General features: G+C 48.3%; 1 protein-coding gene across 2 annotated transcripts in view; it reads left to right on the top strand.

The window, feature by feature from the left end:
* The window catches only part of LEPR (leptin receptor), a 29,857-nt gene extending 18,276 nt beyond the window's left edge, over positions 1-11,581 (top strand). For both annotated transcript variants that reach the window (XM_038144972.1, XM_038144971.1), the window contains exons 9-19: positions 57-171; positions 2,263-2,462; positions 4,483-4,634; positions 4,873-5,032; positions 5,115-5,197; positions 5,763-5,979; positions 6,696-6,878; positions 7,398-7,493; positions 7,857-7,959; positions 8,554-8,629; positions 9,662-11,581. In XM_038144972.1, coding sequence (XP_038000900.1) covers positions 57-171; positions 2,263-2,462; positions 4,483-4,634; positions 4,873-5,032; positions 5,115-5,197; positions 5,763-5,979; positions 6,696-6,878; positions 7,398-7,493; positions 7,857-7,959; positions 8,554-8,629; positions 9,662-10,435 — 2,159 coding nt within the window. In that variant the 3' untranslated portion in view covers positions 10,436-11,581. The remainder of the gene's footprint in view (positions 1-56; positions 172-2,262; positions 2,463-4,482; positions 4,635-4,872; positions 5,033-5,114; positions 5,198-5,762; positions 5,980-6,695; positions 6,879-7,397; positions 7,494-7,856; positions 7,960-8,553; positions 8,630-9,661) is intronic.
* Positions 11,582-18,367: the final 6,786 nt, after the last annotated feature.

The raw sequence follows: 18,367 nt of genomic DNA, 5'->3' as shown, positions 1-18,367 counted from the left end.
TGTTTTGTAGCAACCACTGTATCTTGTTAATGAAGCTTTTAATGTCTTTTAATTAGACATGGATTTTAATATCTCCTGTGAGACTGATGGATACCTGACTAAAATGACTTGCAGGTGGTCTGCAAACCCAACCACCTTGCTCCAGGGGAGTCTGCAGTTAAGATATCACAGGTATGGATGGATTTTAATTCTCTTTTTCTGTTTGGAAAGCATTGCCCAAAATATTTCAGTGTCAAAGAATTCTGGAGAAATGTAATTATAGAATGAACAGATTCTTCACTCTGTGTGCAGGAAGGGAACCAGAGATAGCTGAGCATGGAACAGATCTTATTTATGGGGTTTTTCAGCGTTTTTCAACCCGTTTGGGAGCCAGTTCTCTTCAAGAAGACTTCTTGGATCATGTAAAAAAATTATTCCAGTTGCTCCTACCTACAAGTTGTAAGAAATAAGGGAATTCCCAGTGGGACTGTCTGGCCTGGGGGAGCTGTAGAATGCCTGTCCTTGGAGCCTCTCATATCCTGACAGCTCCATCTGATCTGAATTGAAGTCTGCTCCGAGTCTGAGATGGGACTTGAGACCTCCTGAGGTCTCCACTCAGTCTTTGATTTTTCTATAATTCTGTATTTTTTTTTCTATGTACACACAGGTAAAAATAGAGGATGAAGCAAGCCACCATTCCAAGGTGGGAAAAATCTTGCTCGGAGAGTCAAAGCTGAGCTGGTGAAGGGAATGTTGCTTTGTGAAGGCAGCAGCTGGGACTGCAGCAAATTCCCAGAATCCCAGACTGGTTTGGGTTGGGAGGGACCTCAAAGCTCATCCCATTCCATCCCTGATGTGTTGAGCTTGAGGGTTTCCACTCAGACAGACAGACAGACAGACAGCTCTTCCTGGGGCAAAAAAAATCCATAATTTTACTGCTTTGCTGGGCTGGAGATGCAGGAATTTTGGCAAATGGCTTCCATCAGCCCTGCCTAATCCTTTGGAAAGCCAGCCTGTCTTCTCTGGTGGAGTTCTGAATGGTCCTGGTGCCCAGGTGAATCTTTCCCAGGGTTTGTGGACTGAAGGAACAACTGGAATGCTGGAAAGTTCAAGTGGAGGCTTTTGGGGCAGGATTAATGCCTGGCTGAGTGCTGAGGTAGCTTTTGTTTGCTCTGCCTTCACAAATATGGATCTAATGAGTGCACTGCTGGGCAGGGAGCTGGGACTAAACCCCATGCTGCTCGTCGTGGCTTTTATTCCCACTTCCTCCCTGCTCAGGTTTGGCTAAAAATGAGTTTTTCTAGTAGGAGGTGATAATGTGGAGATTTGTTAGTGTTCCTGCAAGATCAAACAGTGACATTACCACTGCCTGCAAATCCTTCCCAGATGCTGCTGATCCTTCTTTTTGTTCTGGTTTTTGTGGTTATTTGTTCAGAGTAAGACCTGAAAGAGGAAAATGCAATAAAATTCCTGCTGCTGTTGCCTTTGGGAGCTGGAGTGCAGCGCTGCTGTGCCGATGCTCTGGCTGCGGGGTTTTGTTTTGCTTGGGTTGTTCCTACATCTTCCTCTGCAGGCAATGCTGCCAGGAGAAACAGCTCCAGAGGGATCATCCTGTGGGAGCAGGGAATGCTCCAATCCCAACCTCCAAAGCACCAGGCACTGCTTTAATCCTGGGGACACAAACAGGGACCTCCAACCCAGTGTAACTCTGGTGGTTCCTCTGAGTAACTCACAGCCCCTCACAAGTCTGAGGAGAAAGCTGTAAAATTCCCACTCCAAGGATTTATCCAGTTCCATTTCATCCAGAATCCAGGGCTCCTCTCTTCTGTTGCCAGGTGTGATAATTGGACATGGAGTTTTTAATCCAGAGTTGATGTTTTGATGGGATTTCCATCTCCTGGAGACCTCACTGGGTCTCTGTGGCAGCTTCCCCCTGGTTGCCAGTTGGGATTTTGGAAGCCATTCCTGAGTGGAGTCAATTCTTGGCAGATTTGCCTTGCTGTGTTCATTGCCAATCCCTCGAATCCCACAATTGATGAGGATTTGGAGCTGCCTTCTCTTGTTGTACCTGCTGCTTTTGTTGTTTGTCCTGCTTTTTCCAGAGCCAAAGCTTTGAGGAGTAACACCGAAATGCTTTTTATCCCTTCAGTGCAGATCCAAGTTCAAGATCCAAATAATCCTCAAAATCCCAGGACACTTGCAGTGCCTCCATTCCTTTTAATTCCCTCCAGATTTACACTTGCAACGTATCAACTGAATGTGGTTTTTCCCCCTCTTTTTAAGGAGCCAAATTTATTGCTCTGACTTTCCGAGCTCATCTCCAAACTCAGAGGTGAAGGAATGCCTTTTGCAGAGGAACCATTCCTACGAGTGCACGTTCCAGCCCATTTTCCTGCTGTCTGGATATACCCTGTGGATAGAGTTTAAACACTTCCTGGGAACCCTGGAATCCTCCCCAGTTTGTGTCATCCCAGCAGATGTGGGTAGGTCAAGATCCGTGAATCTCTCTTCCCTTGTGCCCATGGATTTTAAGCGGTGTAGGGAAAGAATTTTTCCACAGGTTTTCAATAAAAACATGAGAGTTTTGATATTACCTTGAAGAAAAATTACTTCAAATGTTATTTCCATACAGGATTTTAAATTAAGCATCCACTTCTTCCTGTTATTGCCTGTACAGAAAATGCAAGTGTTATATTGCAAAATGAAGCTCGTTTTTAAGGTTTTGGTTATTTAATTTTTTCAGATTGATTTGTCTTCAATTAATTAGTTTATACTCTGGTATTAGTTACACAGTTGTTTACTACTACTACTACTACTACTACTACTACTACTACTATTATTATTATTATTATTATTATTATTATTATTATTATTATTATTATTATTATTATTATTATTATTATTATTATTTGCACAGTGTGTTATTTACACTGTTGTAAATCCGTTTAAAATCATGGGGACTGTCCCTGCCCTTCCATGTGGCTGCAACATTTTGTGACACACAGAGCACTGAAATTTGGATAAAAACAAGAGGCAGGAGCAGTGCAGATCCAAGTGGGTGTTTTAAAAACTCCAAAATGTGCAAATCACCTTTTCATATCTGCTCTGTGATGGAGAATTCACTGGGTATATTTTGGAAACAAATGTGAACATGGGTGAGAGCACACAAGGCAGCTGGACCCCAGAGGTGCTACATGAAATAAATTCCATTTATATAATTATGAAATTAATTAGAGTTATATAGTTATGAAAGAAATTCGAGTTATATAATTATAAAATACATTTATTATGTGGTGAAAATGGGTGGAATGATTTATCCCAGACGCAGGGTACTGTGTATTGTAGCAAAGCAAAACAAACCCGTTCCAGCACCAAAATGATTTATTTTTTGTTGTTGTTTTCTCCTCATTCACATCTGATTATCCAAAGTAAGTTTATTTCAATTTGGCTTGATTAACAAACAAAGGTTTTGGGAGATTCCTGTTCTGGAGCAGCTGGATTTGGGGGGAATTTCCAATTAATAAAACAAAAACATTTCTATCGATCACTGCACAATGTCTGTCCCCAGCCTTTACAGGAGCTGCTGCTTTCTGCAGGGGTGACCCCATTGAAAGAATGGAATCATGGAATTGCTAAGGCTGGAAAAGCCCCTGGAGAGCATGGAATCCAACCATTCCCAGGTGCCAAGGCCACCACTGACTGTGTCCCAGGTGCCACCTCCACAGGGCTTTGAAATCCCTGCAGGAATGGGGACCCAGCGCTGCCCTGGGCAGCTGTGCCCATGCCTGACCACCCTCCCCATGGAGAAACTTTCCCAAATATCCAAGCTAAACCTCAAAATCTATTGCCAGCCTCTGCCTTTTGCTCTTTATCCCAGTGGCAAGTGCCAGCACAAAAGAATCTGTTGTGCTTTCAGTGAAAATGGAATAGCTGGAAGCATTCCCGTGGATTCTGTGTTTCCAGGCCTGCTTTCCCTGGAATAGCAGAGGCCTTGTGTTACCCACCACCCTCAGCACAGGGAGAAGCCATCCATGGTTTGGTTTATTGGGAAGTGCCACTGTGTGGTCTTCTCAGGGCAGCCAGCACTTGGGTGAAGGAGATGGAGAAATCTTGACTTCTTGTTTCAGAAGGCTGGTTTGTTATATTATGATATATATTATATTAAAAAACACACTAAAACTATACTGCAAGAACATAGGGAAAGATGTGTCAGAAAGCAAGATAGGAATAGAAAGGAATGAGTAACAAAGGCTTGTGACTCCCAGAGAGTCCCAGACTAGCTGCATTCTTGGTTGGTTATTCTGCAGAAACATCTAACACGGGCCAATCAAGAATGCACCCGTTGTGTTCCACACTAGCAGACAGCAATTTGTTTTCATTTTGAAGCTGAGGCCCTCTCAACTTCCCAGGAGAAGAAAATCCTGACAAAAGGATTTTCATAAAAATGTCGTGGTGACACCAGTGCAGACATTGCAGTCATTTTTTAATTTTTCCATTTCCCAGTGAGGCCTCTGCCCCCTTCCAACGTGGGAGCAGAACTCACCAGGAACACGGGGCTGCTGAACGTGAGCTGGACCCAGCCTGTCTTTGCCAGCAGGGAGCTGACATTCCAGATCCGCTGGAATCTGGGGAGCAGGGAGAACCTTCCGTGGCAGGTATGTCTGTTCCATCTGGCCTGCAGCAGGGGTCATTGCCTGCTGGAGTGTGGAGCTGGCTTTTATGGAATTTATCCACGGGGGAAATCACAAAATGCAAAAAGCATTTGCAGTGTCCACAAAGGAATATTCCTCACAATCCTGCTTCCTCGCGGGATTAATTCTCAGGAATTTTGACTCCAAGAGCTGCCTAAACATCCCTTGGTCCTCACTGTGACTTTTCTGCCCTCCCTCACAGCTCTATGAAGTCCCAAACCCTGGAGGCAGCTGGGCTGTGATCCCGGTGGAGCAGCTTTGTGTGGAGTACGTGGTGCAGGTGCGCTGCAGGGAGCTGGAAGGCTCCGGCTACTGGAGTGACTGGAGCAGAGCAGCCCAGACCCTCGTTCAGGACATCAGAGGTCTGTGCTTCCCGGGGCATCCTCAGGGCTGCCATTTGCCACACTCAGCTGTGACTGTCCCTCCCAAATTGCTGTTTTGCAGCTCCCTTGAAAGGCCCGGAATTCTGGAGGATCGTGTCTGAGGATCCAGCCGGGAAGCAGAGGAATGTTACACTCCTGTGGAAGGTGGGAGCAGCTGCATTTGGGGCTTTCCCTGTATCCTAAAACCAGGTGGGATTGCCAGAAGGGGAGTCTGGCAGGCACATGAGGCTTGTGGGAATTGGGAATTGCCTTTTTCCATGCTCCTGACAATTGCTTGGCTGATCCTAGAGGCAAGAGGTGAATCCTGGTGGGAATTCTGGAATAAAATGGGAGATGGTTTTGCCTTCTTTGCCTTAAAATGTTAATGCAGGACAGGAAAAAGTTCCTCAGTGCCCATTCCTGTTTGCTCATGTGCTGCTCTAGGGTTTGAACCCTGAAGAATGTGTAAATTAGGGAATTGCTGTGGGAATCTGAAAGTTTGGTTCTCCTTGTCCTTCACTTCCCTTTGCTGGGAAGAGAGGGAATAAGAGTCAGCTCTCAGAGAGGGAAATGAAGACTTTAAAAGGACTCCAGTCCTTGGCTAAAAAGACAGGAGCCAGAATATCTTTATTGGGTCCTGTTTTCTTAAAATTGGAGCTGCCCAAACAACCTTTGCTCTGGGAATCAGGCTGGAGTTCAGGAATTAATGCCCATTAATTAATTGCTGCAGCCCCTGATGCAGAATGACTCGCTGTGCAGCGTGAGCAGATACATCATAAAGCACCAGAGCCCGGGGAAGCCCTCCTGGGAGGAGTTTGTGGATCATGGCACCAGCTGGACTTTCCCATGGATGGAGCCAACCCACACCGTCACCATCTTAGCCATGAATTCACTTGGAATGTCTGCAATGAATTCTAATTTAACTCTATCCCAGCAAATGAGCACAGGTAAGAGCAGCAGTGAGGGGCATGTGGGAAATGCCAGGAGTCCTGGTGATGTTCGTGGGGAAACCTTTCTTTGGGATAAAATTCCCTCTGTTGGAACAAGGAATGTTTCATGGGGATACCAACAGGGCTGTTGGAAAACTGAGATTTCCTTCATGAAAATCCTGTGATTTTTAGGTTGGGAAAAAAGTTGTCACTGGGCTGTCTTCGTTAATAAAATACAAAGTAATTAATCAAAGAAAAAGAAAATCCTGCTGGAGAACTGATCTTTCATCTCCTTTGTTTTGGGAACACCCAGTGTTCTTGCTTGGGAATATTTTGTTGTCTCCAGAATGAAATGTGGTTGTGTCGACGGCTGCCAGGGTACAGAGTCCTCGGACTTCCTGAGCAGCACCTCCTGCTGCACTTCCTGAGCAGAAATTCCTGGATTTGGCTGTACTCTGCTTAATTTACTCCCAAGAATTTCGGAGTATTTAATTTTTTGGTTAAGGCTAATTAAGAAATTTCAGGTGAGAATTGGGATGTTTGATGTCTGTAAGAAACTTGATCTGTTTGTGCTTGGGACTGGTTCAGTGTAACCCAAGTTTTTGGTGGCTCAAAGAAAAAAACTCTCTCTGCTGCTGTGGCTTCATTATACAAAAGACAATTAAAGTGACAAAGTGGTGACACTTCAGCAGTTTATGGGATGTACATCCCAGGTGCTTTCCCTGTTTCCCCAGTGGATGCTGTGCAATCCCTGAGTGCTTACCTGGTGAACAGCACCTGTGTGGTTGTGGTTTGGAGTCTCTCCCCCCAAATCCCTGGGATAAAATCCTTTGTGATTGAGTGGAGGAACCTGGACAAAGAGGAGCAGGTGAAATGGCTGCGAGTTCCTCCAAATCTCAGGAAATATTTTATTTATGGTGAGTGTGTGCTTGAAAATATAATTTGTGCTGTTAATTGGTGTGGAACAGAAAAGAGTGGAATTTCTGAGCTCTGAGCCCTTTTTCCCCTTCTGTGTTTCTAATCACTTTTATTGACCAATAAACCAAATTTTGATGCTCATTAGAGGATTGCCTGTTGCATTAATAATCACTTTAAGCTCTGTAGTGAGTTCATTTTGTGGCAACACAATAAAATTAGTTCTGGAATATTGAACACACCAGCTAATTATTCAAATGAATATCTGCATTTCCTTTGCATTTTGACTTTACTCCTGGAAATTATCCCAGGAGCTCCATAAGGTGTTCATTCCATGACAGAATAATGCTGGATTAATAGCTTGAATCTTGGGGTTTTGAAGTAGGGATCTGTAAAAGATGGATCCATTATTGCCCTCTCTGGGCTGATCCGAGCTCTGATCTGTGCCCAGAGCCTCTGGGGAGGGAATTGTTTAAAGCTTGGATGACAGTGGGTTCCAAAGGCTGGTTTCCCCTTTGCAGATCACTTTATCCTGGTTGAGAAGTACCAGTTCAGCCTCTACCCTGTGTTTGCTGGAGGAGTTGGCAAAGCCAGAGCCACGGATCAGTTTGCCAAAGGTGACTGACAGGGGCTTCCCTCTGTTTTTTGTGAAGTAAAAGTGATCTTGAACTGTAAAATCTCTGTCTTATCTGAAAAAAAAGTGGCAATAAAGTCACTGTAATGTACCTACAAACAGTGAACAGCTTTAATTTGAAAACCCTCTGTGGGCTGAGCTGAGTAAGGGATTAAACTCCTATTTAAATAATTCCCTTTGGTCTGTTTATTCCCAAGGGAAAGGTTTGTCCATGTGCAATAAAACTGTTGCTCAAGGTTATTTCCCCATCTAAGCTGTTGTTTCTCCTGTTTGTTATTTCCCTGTTGCCATTTGCTCCCAGACGAATCACTTTGCTGCATTAAGGGCTGAACTCCTTTATTTCCAGGGGGATTTGAACCTGGCGATGCTGGCAGCCTCCACGTGGTTCTGCCCATTGTTTTCTCCACCTCGGTTCTGCTGCTGGGAGCGTTGCTGGTTTCACACCAAAGGTACCTTGTCCCTGTGACCCAAAATCCAGCTGCTGCAGCTGCCCTGGTGCCACTCTGCTGAACGGGTGTCGCAGAATCCCAGACTGGTTTGGGCTGGGAGGGACCTGAAATCCCATCCAGGGCCACCCCAGGGACACCTCCCACTGTGCCAGGCTGCTCCCAGCCCCAGTGTCCAGCCTGGCCTTGGAGACTTCCAGGGACCCAGGGACAGCCCCAGCTGCTCTGGGAATTCCATCCCAGGGCCTGCCCACCCTCCCAGCTAGGAATTCCTTCCCAATGTCCCATCCAAATCTCCCCTTTCCAGCTTCCAGCCATTCCCTGTGTCCTGTCCCTCTATCCCCTGTCCCCAGTTCCTCCCCAGCTCTCCTGAACCCCTTTAGGCCCTGTGGTCATTCAGCACAGACTGCACCCTTTCTGTTTTCCCAAACTGCCACTGGAATGTCCCTTCTCTGTGGTCTGGGTTAAATTTGGGCCATTTCTCATCTCTCCAGTGATTATTTCATGGCCATGGTGCTGTGGATGAATGAAATGGCAGGGATTCCTTCCCTGCACAGTGGGAACAGCACCAACTCCAGCTTTTGCCTGACATTTCAGGATGAAGAAGCTGCTCTGGGAGGATGTTCCCAACCCCAAGAACTGCTCGTGGGCACAAGGAGTCGATTTCCAGCAGGTTTGTATTTCCCTGGGGCTGCTGCTTCCTCCACCCAGGGCTGTTCCAGCTCTGTCTCCAGTGGAAATCCAGCCCCGTTCACCCCTCTGGCTCCATCCAGAGGTTCCCATTCCCCTGGATTATGCATTGGATATGCAAATAGCTGCTTTTAATGATGAACTGGTACATAATAAACTGAGAAATACCAGTTTTTAAGGGGTGACAGGTGGTGGCCTTTGCCAAAACAGCCCTGGCCTTGGCTGGGAGGGGTTCAATCTGTGTTTGCCGTGGTGTCCGTGGAGAGGGGAAGGGACACAGACATCTCCTATAGGGATAAACCACATGCATGAGGAAAAAAAAAAAAGTTATTTTCATTGTTTAAAAGCTCCGTGTTCATTTTGATGTGGGAAGGTGATGGATTTGTGTGGGAAAATCCCAAATTCAGGGCCCGGGTGTCACCAACAGCGAGTCTGGACTGAGTAGAGCCAAGGAGTTTTACTCTTTGCTCTGATTTCCCACTACGTCGAGTATTTTGACATTTTCCTCATCATTTTGGCAGCTTCCCTGCTGTAAAACATGGTTTTATATGTTTTGTCCTGAATTCATTAGGAAATACAAGGGGATTTTCCTTTGGAGCTCTCGTGCTGCTGTCAGTTCTTGCTGGTGGATAATTTACATCTGCATTTATTAGCAGTAGTAAATCCTGCATTTCTCCCAAGTAGAGGAGTTTCACTCAGTTCAAGCATGCAGCTGCTACTCAGGTGGGAATGCTCCAAAAATCCTGTGGAAAGGCTGAGTTTGACCAGGATAATCCACTCCCAGCGGGGAAAGTTCCTTCAGCTGATGTATCAATGGTAAATCTGTCGAGGAAATTTTGTCCTAGAGGATTTTCAACTATAAATTCTTAAAGAAACAATGTGTGAACTTGATGTGGCAAAATTCCAGGCTCCTGGGAACGACCTTTGGTGTTGGATGCTGTGATCCATAAAACCTGGAGAGCGAAATAAAGCTGTTCCATAATAAATGAGCATTAAAATCCCTCTTTTCTTCCAGCCTGAAACTCTGGAGCATCTCTTTGCCAAGCACCCCGAGCCAATGTCATGTGAGCCCCTTCTCCTGGAGGCAGAGATGGTGCTGGAAGACCTCAGCATCACCAAAACCTTGGGGAAAGAAGAGCCGGGGGATTTTTTAGGAATCGACTCCACGTTTCCAACCCCCCAGGACTCGGAACGTGACTCCGCGTGCTCCAGCAGCCACTTCCAGAGCGGCAGCTTCTGCAGGAGCTGCCAGGACGGAGAAGCCACGGCTCAGGGTGACCTCAGATACGCCGCTGTCATCAGCAGCTGCCCCTCCAGCGGGCTGTGCCGGCGGAAAACCAGCCCCAGGAGGTGTCTGGAGAGCTGCTTCCTAGGGCAGCATTCCATCCTGCTGGGGGCCTTCTCCGGCGGGGCTTGGGAGGCCGGGAGTGGGGCACTGCTGGTGTTCCCTGGCTCCCAGCCCAGCAGGGCTCTGTCCCTGGTGTCCTCGGAGGGGTTCTCGGAGCCTTTGGACGAGGCTCTCCCAGGCAGCGCCGAGCGGAGCCTGTGTTACCTGGGGATAGCAGCCCTGGACAAAGGACAGAGGGACGCTCTCCTGACAGACAGCTCCAGGGGCACGTGTCAGCTCCAGGGCACGGATCTGCTCACCGAGGGGGAGGTTCTCCAGCACGTCCCAACCAGTGTCAAGGAGTTTATCCAAAGCGGCCTCAAGCCTAAAGGCACCGTTCCCTATGTTCCACAGTTCCGGATGGCTACAGCCAAGGGGCAGGAGGCCATGGAGAAAAAGTGACAGAATCACCCCAAAGTTCGATATTCCTGAAGTTTTTCCAGGTGTTGATGCATTCCCCTGTTTTCCCTCTCTTGGTTTATCCAGCTTGTTCTGGTTTTAGGCTTCACCCGGAGCCCCCAAGGGTGAGAGAGCTGATGCAGGGCCTGGGATATTTCTGAGGGAGAAAAGCTGGAATGGGCCTTTTCCCTGGGGATGGTTTGTGACATCGAGTCAGCCTGGATGTGGTTGCGAGGAATGGATCAAGGAGTGAAAGGCTCAGGGTACTGCAGGAAGAGGAAGAGAATCCAAATTCCTGTGTCTCCATTAATTGGATAAAATGATGCATTTAAAGTAAAGTATCCACATTTTATTGTTGAACACAAGATTCCAAATGGTGAGTTTTACACTGACTTCTCTTCCCAAGCTCTTTCCTAAGATTCCTTGGGAGAAAAGGCAGGAACTGGATCCGAGGACCCTGCATTTTTGATTTTGGGAGATCCAACCTGTCTGTATGGCCTTGGAGAAGTCACTTTGCCTCTACAACCCTGCCAGGAAGCCTCAGGTGGGAGTAAATCAGGTCTGCATTTTCTGGGAGAAGCAGGAAAACAAACCCATACCTATTTGCAAGCCAAAGCTATTTTTTAAATTTTATTTTATAGTTCATAAATATTTTTCTACACCTGCCTTTTCAGAGAACTATTTTGAGGAGTGAAGGAGGATGAATTTATTGTGTATTCCAAAGAATATATTTCTGTCAAACTTCAGAGAGACAAAACCAAAGGGCAAAACCAACATTAAAAACCAAAGCAAGGGGGATTTGAAACCCAGTTCAAGCTGCTGCCCTTGTGGGGCGTTTTGATTCTGGATGTGACACAGATCTGATGTTGTGGTTTCCAAAATCTTGTGTGGGGTGAGGAATTAAAACCTGTTTTGTGTTAGGAGCCAAGACTTGTCACTGTGGTTGGAGATAAACCTGCAGGCTCCCGTGGCATTCCAGGCTAAAGCTGTGATGGATGCTGGATTTAGGATTCACTTCCTGCTGTTGGGAAGGGACAGGAGAGCCCATTTGTCTGGAGATTGGAATGATCCTTTCATGGAAGCGTCCAGAAAAATTATTTGGTTGTGTCTGGAGAGCATCTTTCTCCAGAAATAAAAAGCTGATGTTGATTTTGGCCTGCCCAGTCCTTTCCCAGTAATTCCATACAAACAGAGGGAGCTTAACCATGGGAATGATCAGCTGAGGGAGCAGGGAGGGCTTTCCTGGGAACACGGAAAAGTCAGGCATTAGGAGATGTGCAGGAGGTCTCTCCTCAATGGACTCTGGCAGATTCCCAGGTTTCACCTCCTCTGGGAGCCCACTGCCATCCCATGATTTTCCTCATGGCCAGAGCAGGTGGTGCTCCTCAGGAAAGCCAGTGGGTCTCCTCTGCAAAAAGCCTGCAGGAAATAGAGCAAATCTGAGCTGCTTCAGTAAAAAAAAGCAGATCTGGGGTGTGATGAGTGCAGAACCAAAGCTCTGGATCCCTTCCTGGGCTGCTCCTGTCCACATCTGCAATCCCAGTGCTCCTGAGGATGCTGCAAGTCCAGGTTCTGCCCCACAGCTCTGTAAACAATTCCTGAAAGTGGCATTTCCATCCTGAGGGAAGGGACATTCGATCCTGCGCCTCACCTCTCCGTGCTCCCGCAGAAAGCCAAAATCTGCATATCCTGAATGCTCCATCTGCTGCCTCTGGCTCCGGTTACAGCTCCGGCCGCTCCCTCGGGCAGCGGCTGCCTCGGCGAGGGAAAGCTGGGAGCTGGGGAAGATGGGAGCCCGGTTATTTTCCATCGTTCTTTTTCCCCTCACCTTCAGGCCAGGTTGTTTCCCACAGCGGAGCCTTTCCCGATCTGAGGAATTGCTGTGTTTGCAGCCACAGGAACGAAACCTCCTCGGCTCATTCCCGGCTGAGCTGGGGATGGGAACGTGCACTGCCTGGGGATGGGAACGTGCACTGCCTGGGGATGGGAACGTGCACTGCCTGGCGATTTTGGAAGGTAAGGAAGCTTTTGTCAGAGCCACAAGAAGCTCCCACTCGTTCTGGAAGAACTGTCCCTGCAAGGGACACAGGTGTCACCCCGGGGAGGGCTGGAAGGGGCTTGGTTCCACGTGAAAATATCTGGAGCAGGGAATCTGTGCTCGCTGCCTCTCCCAGGCTCCGGTTCCTTGGCAGGAGAGCTGGGAAAGGAACCAGGAGCAGGGAGAAAGTAGGGAACAGGGTCACGCCAGGATCTGTGCTGCCGCAAAAATGGGTTTCAAGCGATGATCTTCACCTCCAGCTCTGCTCTGAGGGATCTCCTCCACTCCTGGCTCAGTGCCTGGCAGATCCAAAGGGATTCACCTGCCCCTGGGCATGAGGGGGGAGGAAAAAACTATGGAATTGCATTTGGGAGCGTCCCAAGAGCTGCCACAGGAGTGACCCAGCACAGTTCCTGTTTTCTTCCCAGGGAAAATGTTGCTGCTTCTCCAGAAATGTTCCTGTGCCACAAACAATCCCGAGCCAATTCCCAGGGAATCTGGGACTTTTGCAGAGAAATGGGATTTTTTGGCCATGGCCTCACACTCGCCAGGAAAGGCTTTTTCAGTTTGAACCAAGCAATTACAGGAACCATGTGCAGCTTCTGAAGTACAAATTAAGATCCTGCAGATTCATTTTGAAGAGCATTCAGGACTGCAGCTCTTTTATGTAAGAAAATGAATCAAATGTGTCATTTTCCCTTCTCCATGTCACTTGCAGCTACAGTTTAATTCCCTTTTTCTTTTTCTTTTTTAATCTGGGATAGATGTTTGAAGCAGCAGAAACTTCCAGTGCCAGGGATTTGGAACTCCGTGATCTTTAAGGTCCCTTCCAACCCAGGCCATTCCATGATTCCCTGATTTAAAAACACAGAAAGGATTAATACATCCTTCAAATCCTTACCCAGGCCATGATTTTGTCGTGGACATTCCAGATTTTGTGTTCCCTGTGGGAGAAAGGAGAATTAAAATGCAGGTTCCTGGTGGGAATTTCTGCAAGAGGAAGGATCCCACTCCTCCAATCTTCCCTCTGCTGGAAAAGCACCTTGCCTCGAGGTTTGAATTAAACCTGTTTGGGGTGTGCATCCAGGTTTTCCCCAGTAAAACACCGGGATTTCAGCACCTGCCCCAATGCCCAGATCCTGCTGTGGACAAGGACGCTGCAGCGCTGGCACACAGCCCCAGCCACACCAAAAGGACCCGAAACCCCCCAAATTCCTTTCAGGAAGAGCCAAGCTGGGGAGCCCCAGCACCCTTCTGGCTGGACAAGCGGGCGGGTTTGGCAGGTGCCGTTGTGCTCGCTAAGGATCCCAAACAAAAACCGGGAATTGTCTGTGGGGCCTCTCGGTAATTAATGAGTCCTCATCAGGAGCTGCTTGTGCCGGGGCTGTCACAGCAGAGCAGGGCCGGGCTCTGAGAACTCTCCCCGGGAAGCTGCAGAGCAGCCCCGGTGGCTCCTGGAATAACGCAGAGTCCTGCTGGGAGGGGATGAAGGGAAAACCAAGGGATGCAGAGGGATGGAGGAAGGGACAGCCCGGGGGGTTGGATGCCGCTGGAAAGCCGTGGGCAGCGAGCTCTGGGCTCTGTGAGAGATAAAGGTCACAGCAGTGCCACCTCTGCAGTTCAGAGCTAATTAAAGGGTCTCGTCTGGCATTCTTAATCACTTTTTTACATACAGCTCCCGTCCCGGGTGGGCCCTTTTGGGATGCAAATGAAGCTCATTTCCTATCCCTGAAAATTCCTTCAAAAGCAGCCATTTTTACCTTCAGATCCAAGAGGAGGGTTAGGGACAGGTGACAAACACAAACCTACCCGCTGCTACTTTCCCAGCAAAGAAAGCAACTTCCATATGGATCTGGCACTTGGCAAAGGAGAAGGAGCAGCCTGGGCTGCTGGAAGGTGGCCCGAGCCTTGGGTGGAATGAGATGGGCTTTCATCTCCCTCCAAATCCAAACCATTGCGGGATTTTAGAATTCTGTGAATTCTGTGAATGGGATTTTATAATTCTGTGAATGGATGGGATGGGAAAGCCAAGGAACGGCTCTGTTAGATCCCCCAAATCCACCCAGGACACACAGGTGGGCAGGAGACCCAGCTGAGGCTGCAAAGGAGCACTCAGAGCCTCATCTCGAGCTTCCAAGGATGATTAAAGATCTGGCAGGGAAAGAATATTGAATCTTGTGCCTGCCTAATGTCAGGAGCTTGTCGGAGACCAGCTGCTGTTTGCAGGAACAGCTTGGAATCCCTCTGCTCCAGCTGGGTGGTCAGGAAAACTCCAGCTGGATCGTCAGGAAAACTCCAGCTGGATCATCAGGAGACTCCAGCTGGATCCTCAGGAAAACTCCAGCTGGATCATCAGGAAAACTCCAGCTGGATCATCAGGAGAAGTCCAGCTGGATCATCAGGAGACTCCAGCAGGATCCTCAGGAAAACTCCAGCTGGATCATCAGGAGACTCCAGCTGGATCCTCAGGAAAACTCCAGCTGGATCATCAGGAGACTCCAGCTGGATCATCAGGAGACTCCAGCTGGATCATCAGGAGACTCCAGCAGGATCCTCAGGAAAACTCCAGCTGGATCATCAGGAGAAGTCCTGCAGGATCATCAGGAAAACTCCAGCTGGATCCTCAGGAAAACTCCAGCTAGGAGAGGAGCACCTCCCTCCTCAGCACAGGGACCAGCAGGGACAGTGATGGACTCAGCCCCGCTCCCCATTTCTGCCCCCTGAACCATCCCACACACCCTGGAAACACCTTCTGGCTGGAGCAGGGATGGTTCCAGAGAGATTTCTTCCAACAGCTCCAGCTGAAGGGAAGGATGTTGGGTTCCTTTTTGTTTTCAGTCGACAGCATTTTGAATGTGCTCTCAAAGTACAAGATTTTTTAGGTTGCTGCTTGTCTTGGAGCTGGGAAGGATCTGGAGCAGAGGATGGAGCTGGGAAGGGTCTGGAGCCCCAGGAGAGGCTGAGGGAGCTGGGAAGGGGCTCAGCCTGGAGCAAAGGAGGCTCAGGGGGCCCTTGTGGCTCTGCACAGCTCCTGACAGGAGGGGACAGCCAGGGGGTCAGGCTGTGCTCCAGGGAACAGGGACAGGAGGAGAAAAGGGCTTCAAGATACCCCAGGGAAGGCTCAGCTTGGAGATGATGGAAAATTTCTTCATGGAAAGGTTCTCCAGCCCTGGCACAGCTGCCCAGGGCAGGGGTGGAGTCCCCATCCCTGGAGGGGTTTAAAATCCATGTGGATGTGGCACTTGGGGACACGGGGCAGTGCTGGCCTTGGCAGTGCTGGGAAACAATTGGACTTGATGGTCTCAGAGGACTTTACCAAGATTAATGATTCCAGGATTCTGTGATTTTATAACTGTGGGAGCCTTTTCTCCTTTTCCCATCGGCTGGATGTGGAAATAGATGTTGAAGCAGGAGCGCTGCCCTCACCCCTGTGAGGACTGCAATCCAGTTCCCTGTCTGGAGCTGGGGGAGATTGCTCTGAACCCCCCGGAGCTCTGTGGCCTCTCTGGCTGAAATAGGGAGGTTAAAACTGCACAGATGGAAACTCAGGAGATCTGAAGATTATTTGCCTGCAAGTCCTGCTTTGTGTCACCTGCCCAGACCCTTTCAGTGGTGACAGCACCCAGAAACACAAGCCAGGGTTGCCAGGCTAAAACAGAAAGGTTTCTTCTTGGTTTAAAAATCTGCTCTGTGTTGTTGTGGGGTTTTTTGGGTTTTTTGTTTGTTTGTTTGTTTTGGTTTTTTGGAATTTTTTTTTTGTTGGTTGTTTTTTGGTGGGGAATTTTGTGGTTTTGTTTTTGGGTTTTTTTTGTAGGCAAAAAGACAGTGGAACCTTTCCTGCCAATTTGAGATCCTTTTTCCCACTCCAAAAAAAAAGCTAGTCCTAGGATTAGGGGCTAAAATCTTTATGGGCTCTCTTTTGGTGTGGTTTTAGGGAGCTGATGTGAATTAGCTGAGCTCTTACAGTGAGGAAAATCCCTTCCCTGGGCACTCCCCAGGCTGTCCCTGGGAGGGTGGGCAGGCCCTGGCACAGATTTCCTGTCCCTGGCAGTGTCCCCGGCCAGGCTGGAGCAATGTGGGACAGTGGAAGTGTCCCTGCCCATGGAGGGGGCACTGGATAATCCCTGAGCTCCCTCCCAACCCAAACCATTCCAGGATCCTATTCCATGAAGGAATTTAATGTCTGGACTTATATCTGTTCATATAAACTTGTGTTTATTTAGACAAAATTTTAGCTCCTTCCTTCCTCAAAGCCAAGGACCTTCCAGCCTTGGCTGTTTTGCAGGATGAATAATCTTGTCAGTGGCTGTTTTTTCCCAGAATACATCAACACCCAGACACAAATCCTCCTCCAGCTGGATAAACTGGGCTGGGGACAAGCTGTGGGTTCAGGGCTGGCAGCAGAGAGGAGAACATTCCCCAGCACCTCTCAGCTCTAGCCCACAGCTCCTCCTGGACCCTCTCAGGGATTGGGATGCTCCCAAAGAACTCGGCGGGATGAGTCAGCTCCGTGTCTGCCAGGCTGCTGCTGAGGGGGAGGAAGAGGAGTGAGGAGCTTGTGCTGATCCAGGGAAGCTGTAGCACAGGAGAAAAGTGACAGAATCTTCTTCCTTTCTCAGTTCCTTGCTTGGAAAATCCACCTTTTCCTGTCCTTCCTGCTACTCCAACACCTGATCCCTTGGTGGCACCTTTGGGGCTGCCAGGAAAGCTGAGGCAGTGGGAACATCCAGCTTTTCCAAAGCAGGCTCAACATCATCCTAATCCACCTTCCTGCTGGTATATTTTCTGCTCTGTTCCATATTTTGTTCCAGAGCACCCAGCACTTCCCAGCTCTGTCAGGGATGATGCCCGTGGCTAAGGACTCAAGCCCATCCTCCCTCCCAAAGCCCAGGCTGCAGAAGAAATTTGGAATCTGAGATCTCAGCCTCACATCCCAGGAAGCACTGCAATGTTCCTTGCTGTTTTCTTGGACCAAAATATTCAGGTTTCCAGCTTTGTCTCAGGAGAAATCATCCATGGAATTACCCTCATTGTTTTGGGACTATGACAAATCCTTCTCACTTCCCATCTCCTGTACCTGCCTGCTCCTTCATGGATGAGAAATTCCAGTGGTTCCATTCCAGCCCTGGCCTTGCTCCAGGGAAGTGTCTGCCTTTAAAAACTGCCCAGCATTTTCAAAGTAATAAAAACCTTCAGTGGCTCCATAAGCTCCTGCCCTTTTCCTAGGAAAGCTGGTTGGTCTTTTTCAGGGAAGCCACCCTGCTGGAGGGGAGCTGCCTGGATTGCTGGTTTATCCATTTCCATGCAGGATTTGGGAACCCACAGCAGCCTCCTCAGCCACTTCTGAGAGTGAAAAACCTCATCAATGCCTCCCAAAGGGATTTTTGGAGGGGTAGGAAGCACATCCTTCACTGCACAGCTGCTGCTCCATGCACTTCTCCCAAATAAATCCCTAATAAAGCTACAGGAGGGATGGAATTCCTGCAGGGCAGGAATGCAGCCTGCCCTGCACCTCTTCCCTCCTTGCTCAGCTTCTCTCTCCCTCTTGATATCAAACCCAACAATTCTTCTGCTCCTGGTGTGAAATGGGGAGGGGAAATTGCATTGCCTGATCCCAGTATCTGTTAAATCCCATTTAATTCCCATTTATTTGATATCCATGAGCTTCTTCAGCTGGAAGGACAGAGAAGAGAACACAAATATTCATTAATTCTGCCCAACTAATTAATTAATTCATGGATCTCTTACAGCACCTGGGGTGTTTGTTTCCTTTGCCTGTTTCCATCCTGTCCTGTTCATCTCCCAACAACCCATAGCCTCCCTCAGTTTTCACCTGAATCCCTTTTCCTGGCACCAAGATCTTTATGGAAGAGGAGGGAAGATGACAAAGACATTTG

The sequence above is a fragment of the Motacilla alba genome, chromosome 8 (genome assembly GCF_015832195.1).
Source record: "Motacilla alba alba isolate MOTALB_02 chromosome 8, Motacilla_alba_V1.0_pri, whole genome shotgun sequence".
Classification (NCBI taxonomy): Eukaryota; Metazoa; Chordata; class Aves; order Passeriformes; family Motacillidae; genus Motacilla; species Motacilla alba.
This window is presented reverse-complemented; position numbering and strand designations above follow the sequence as displayed.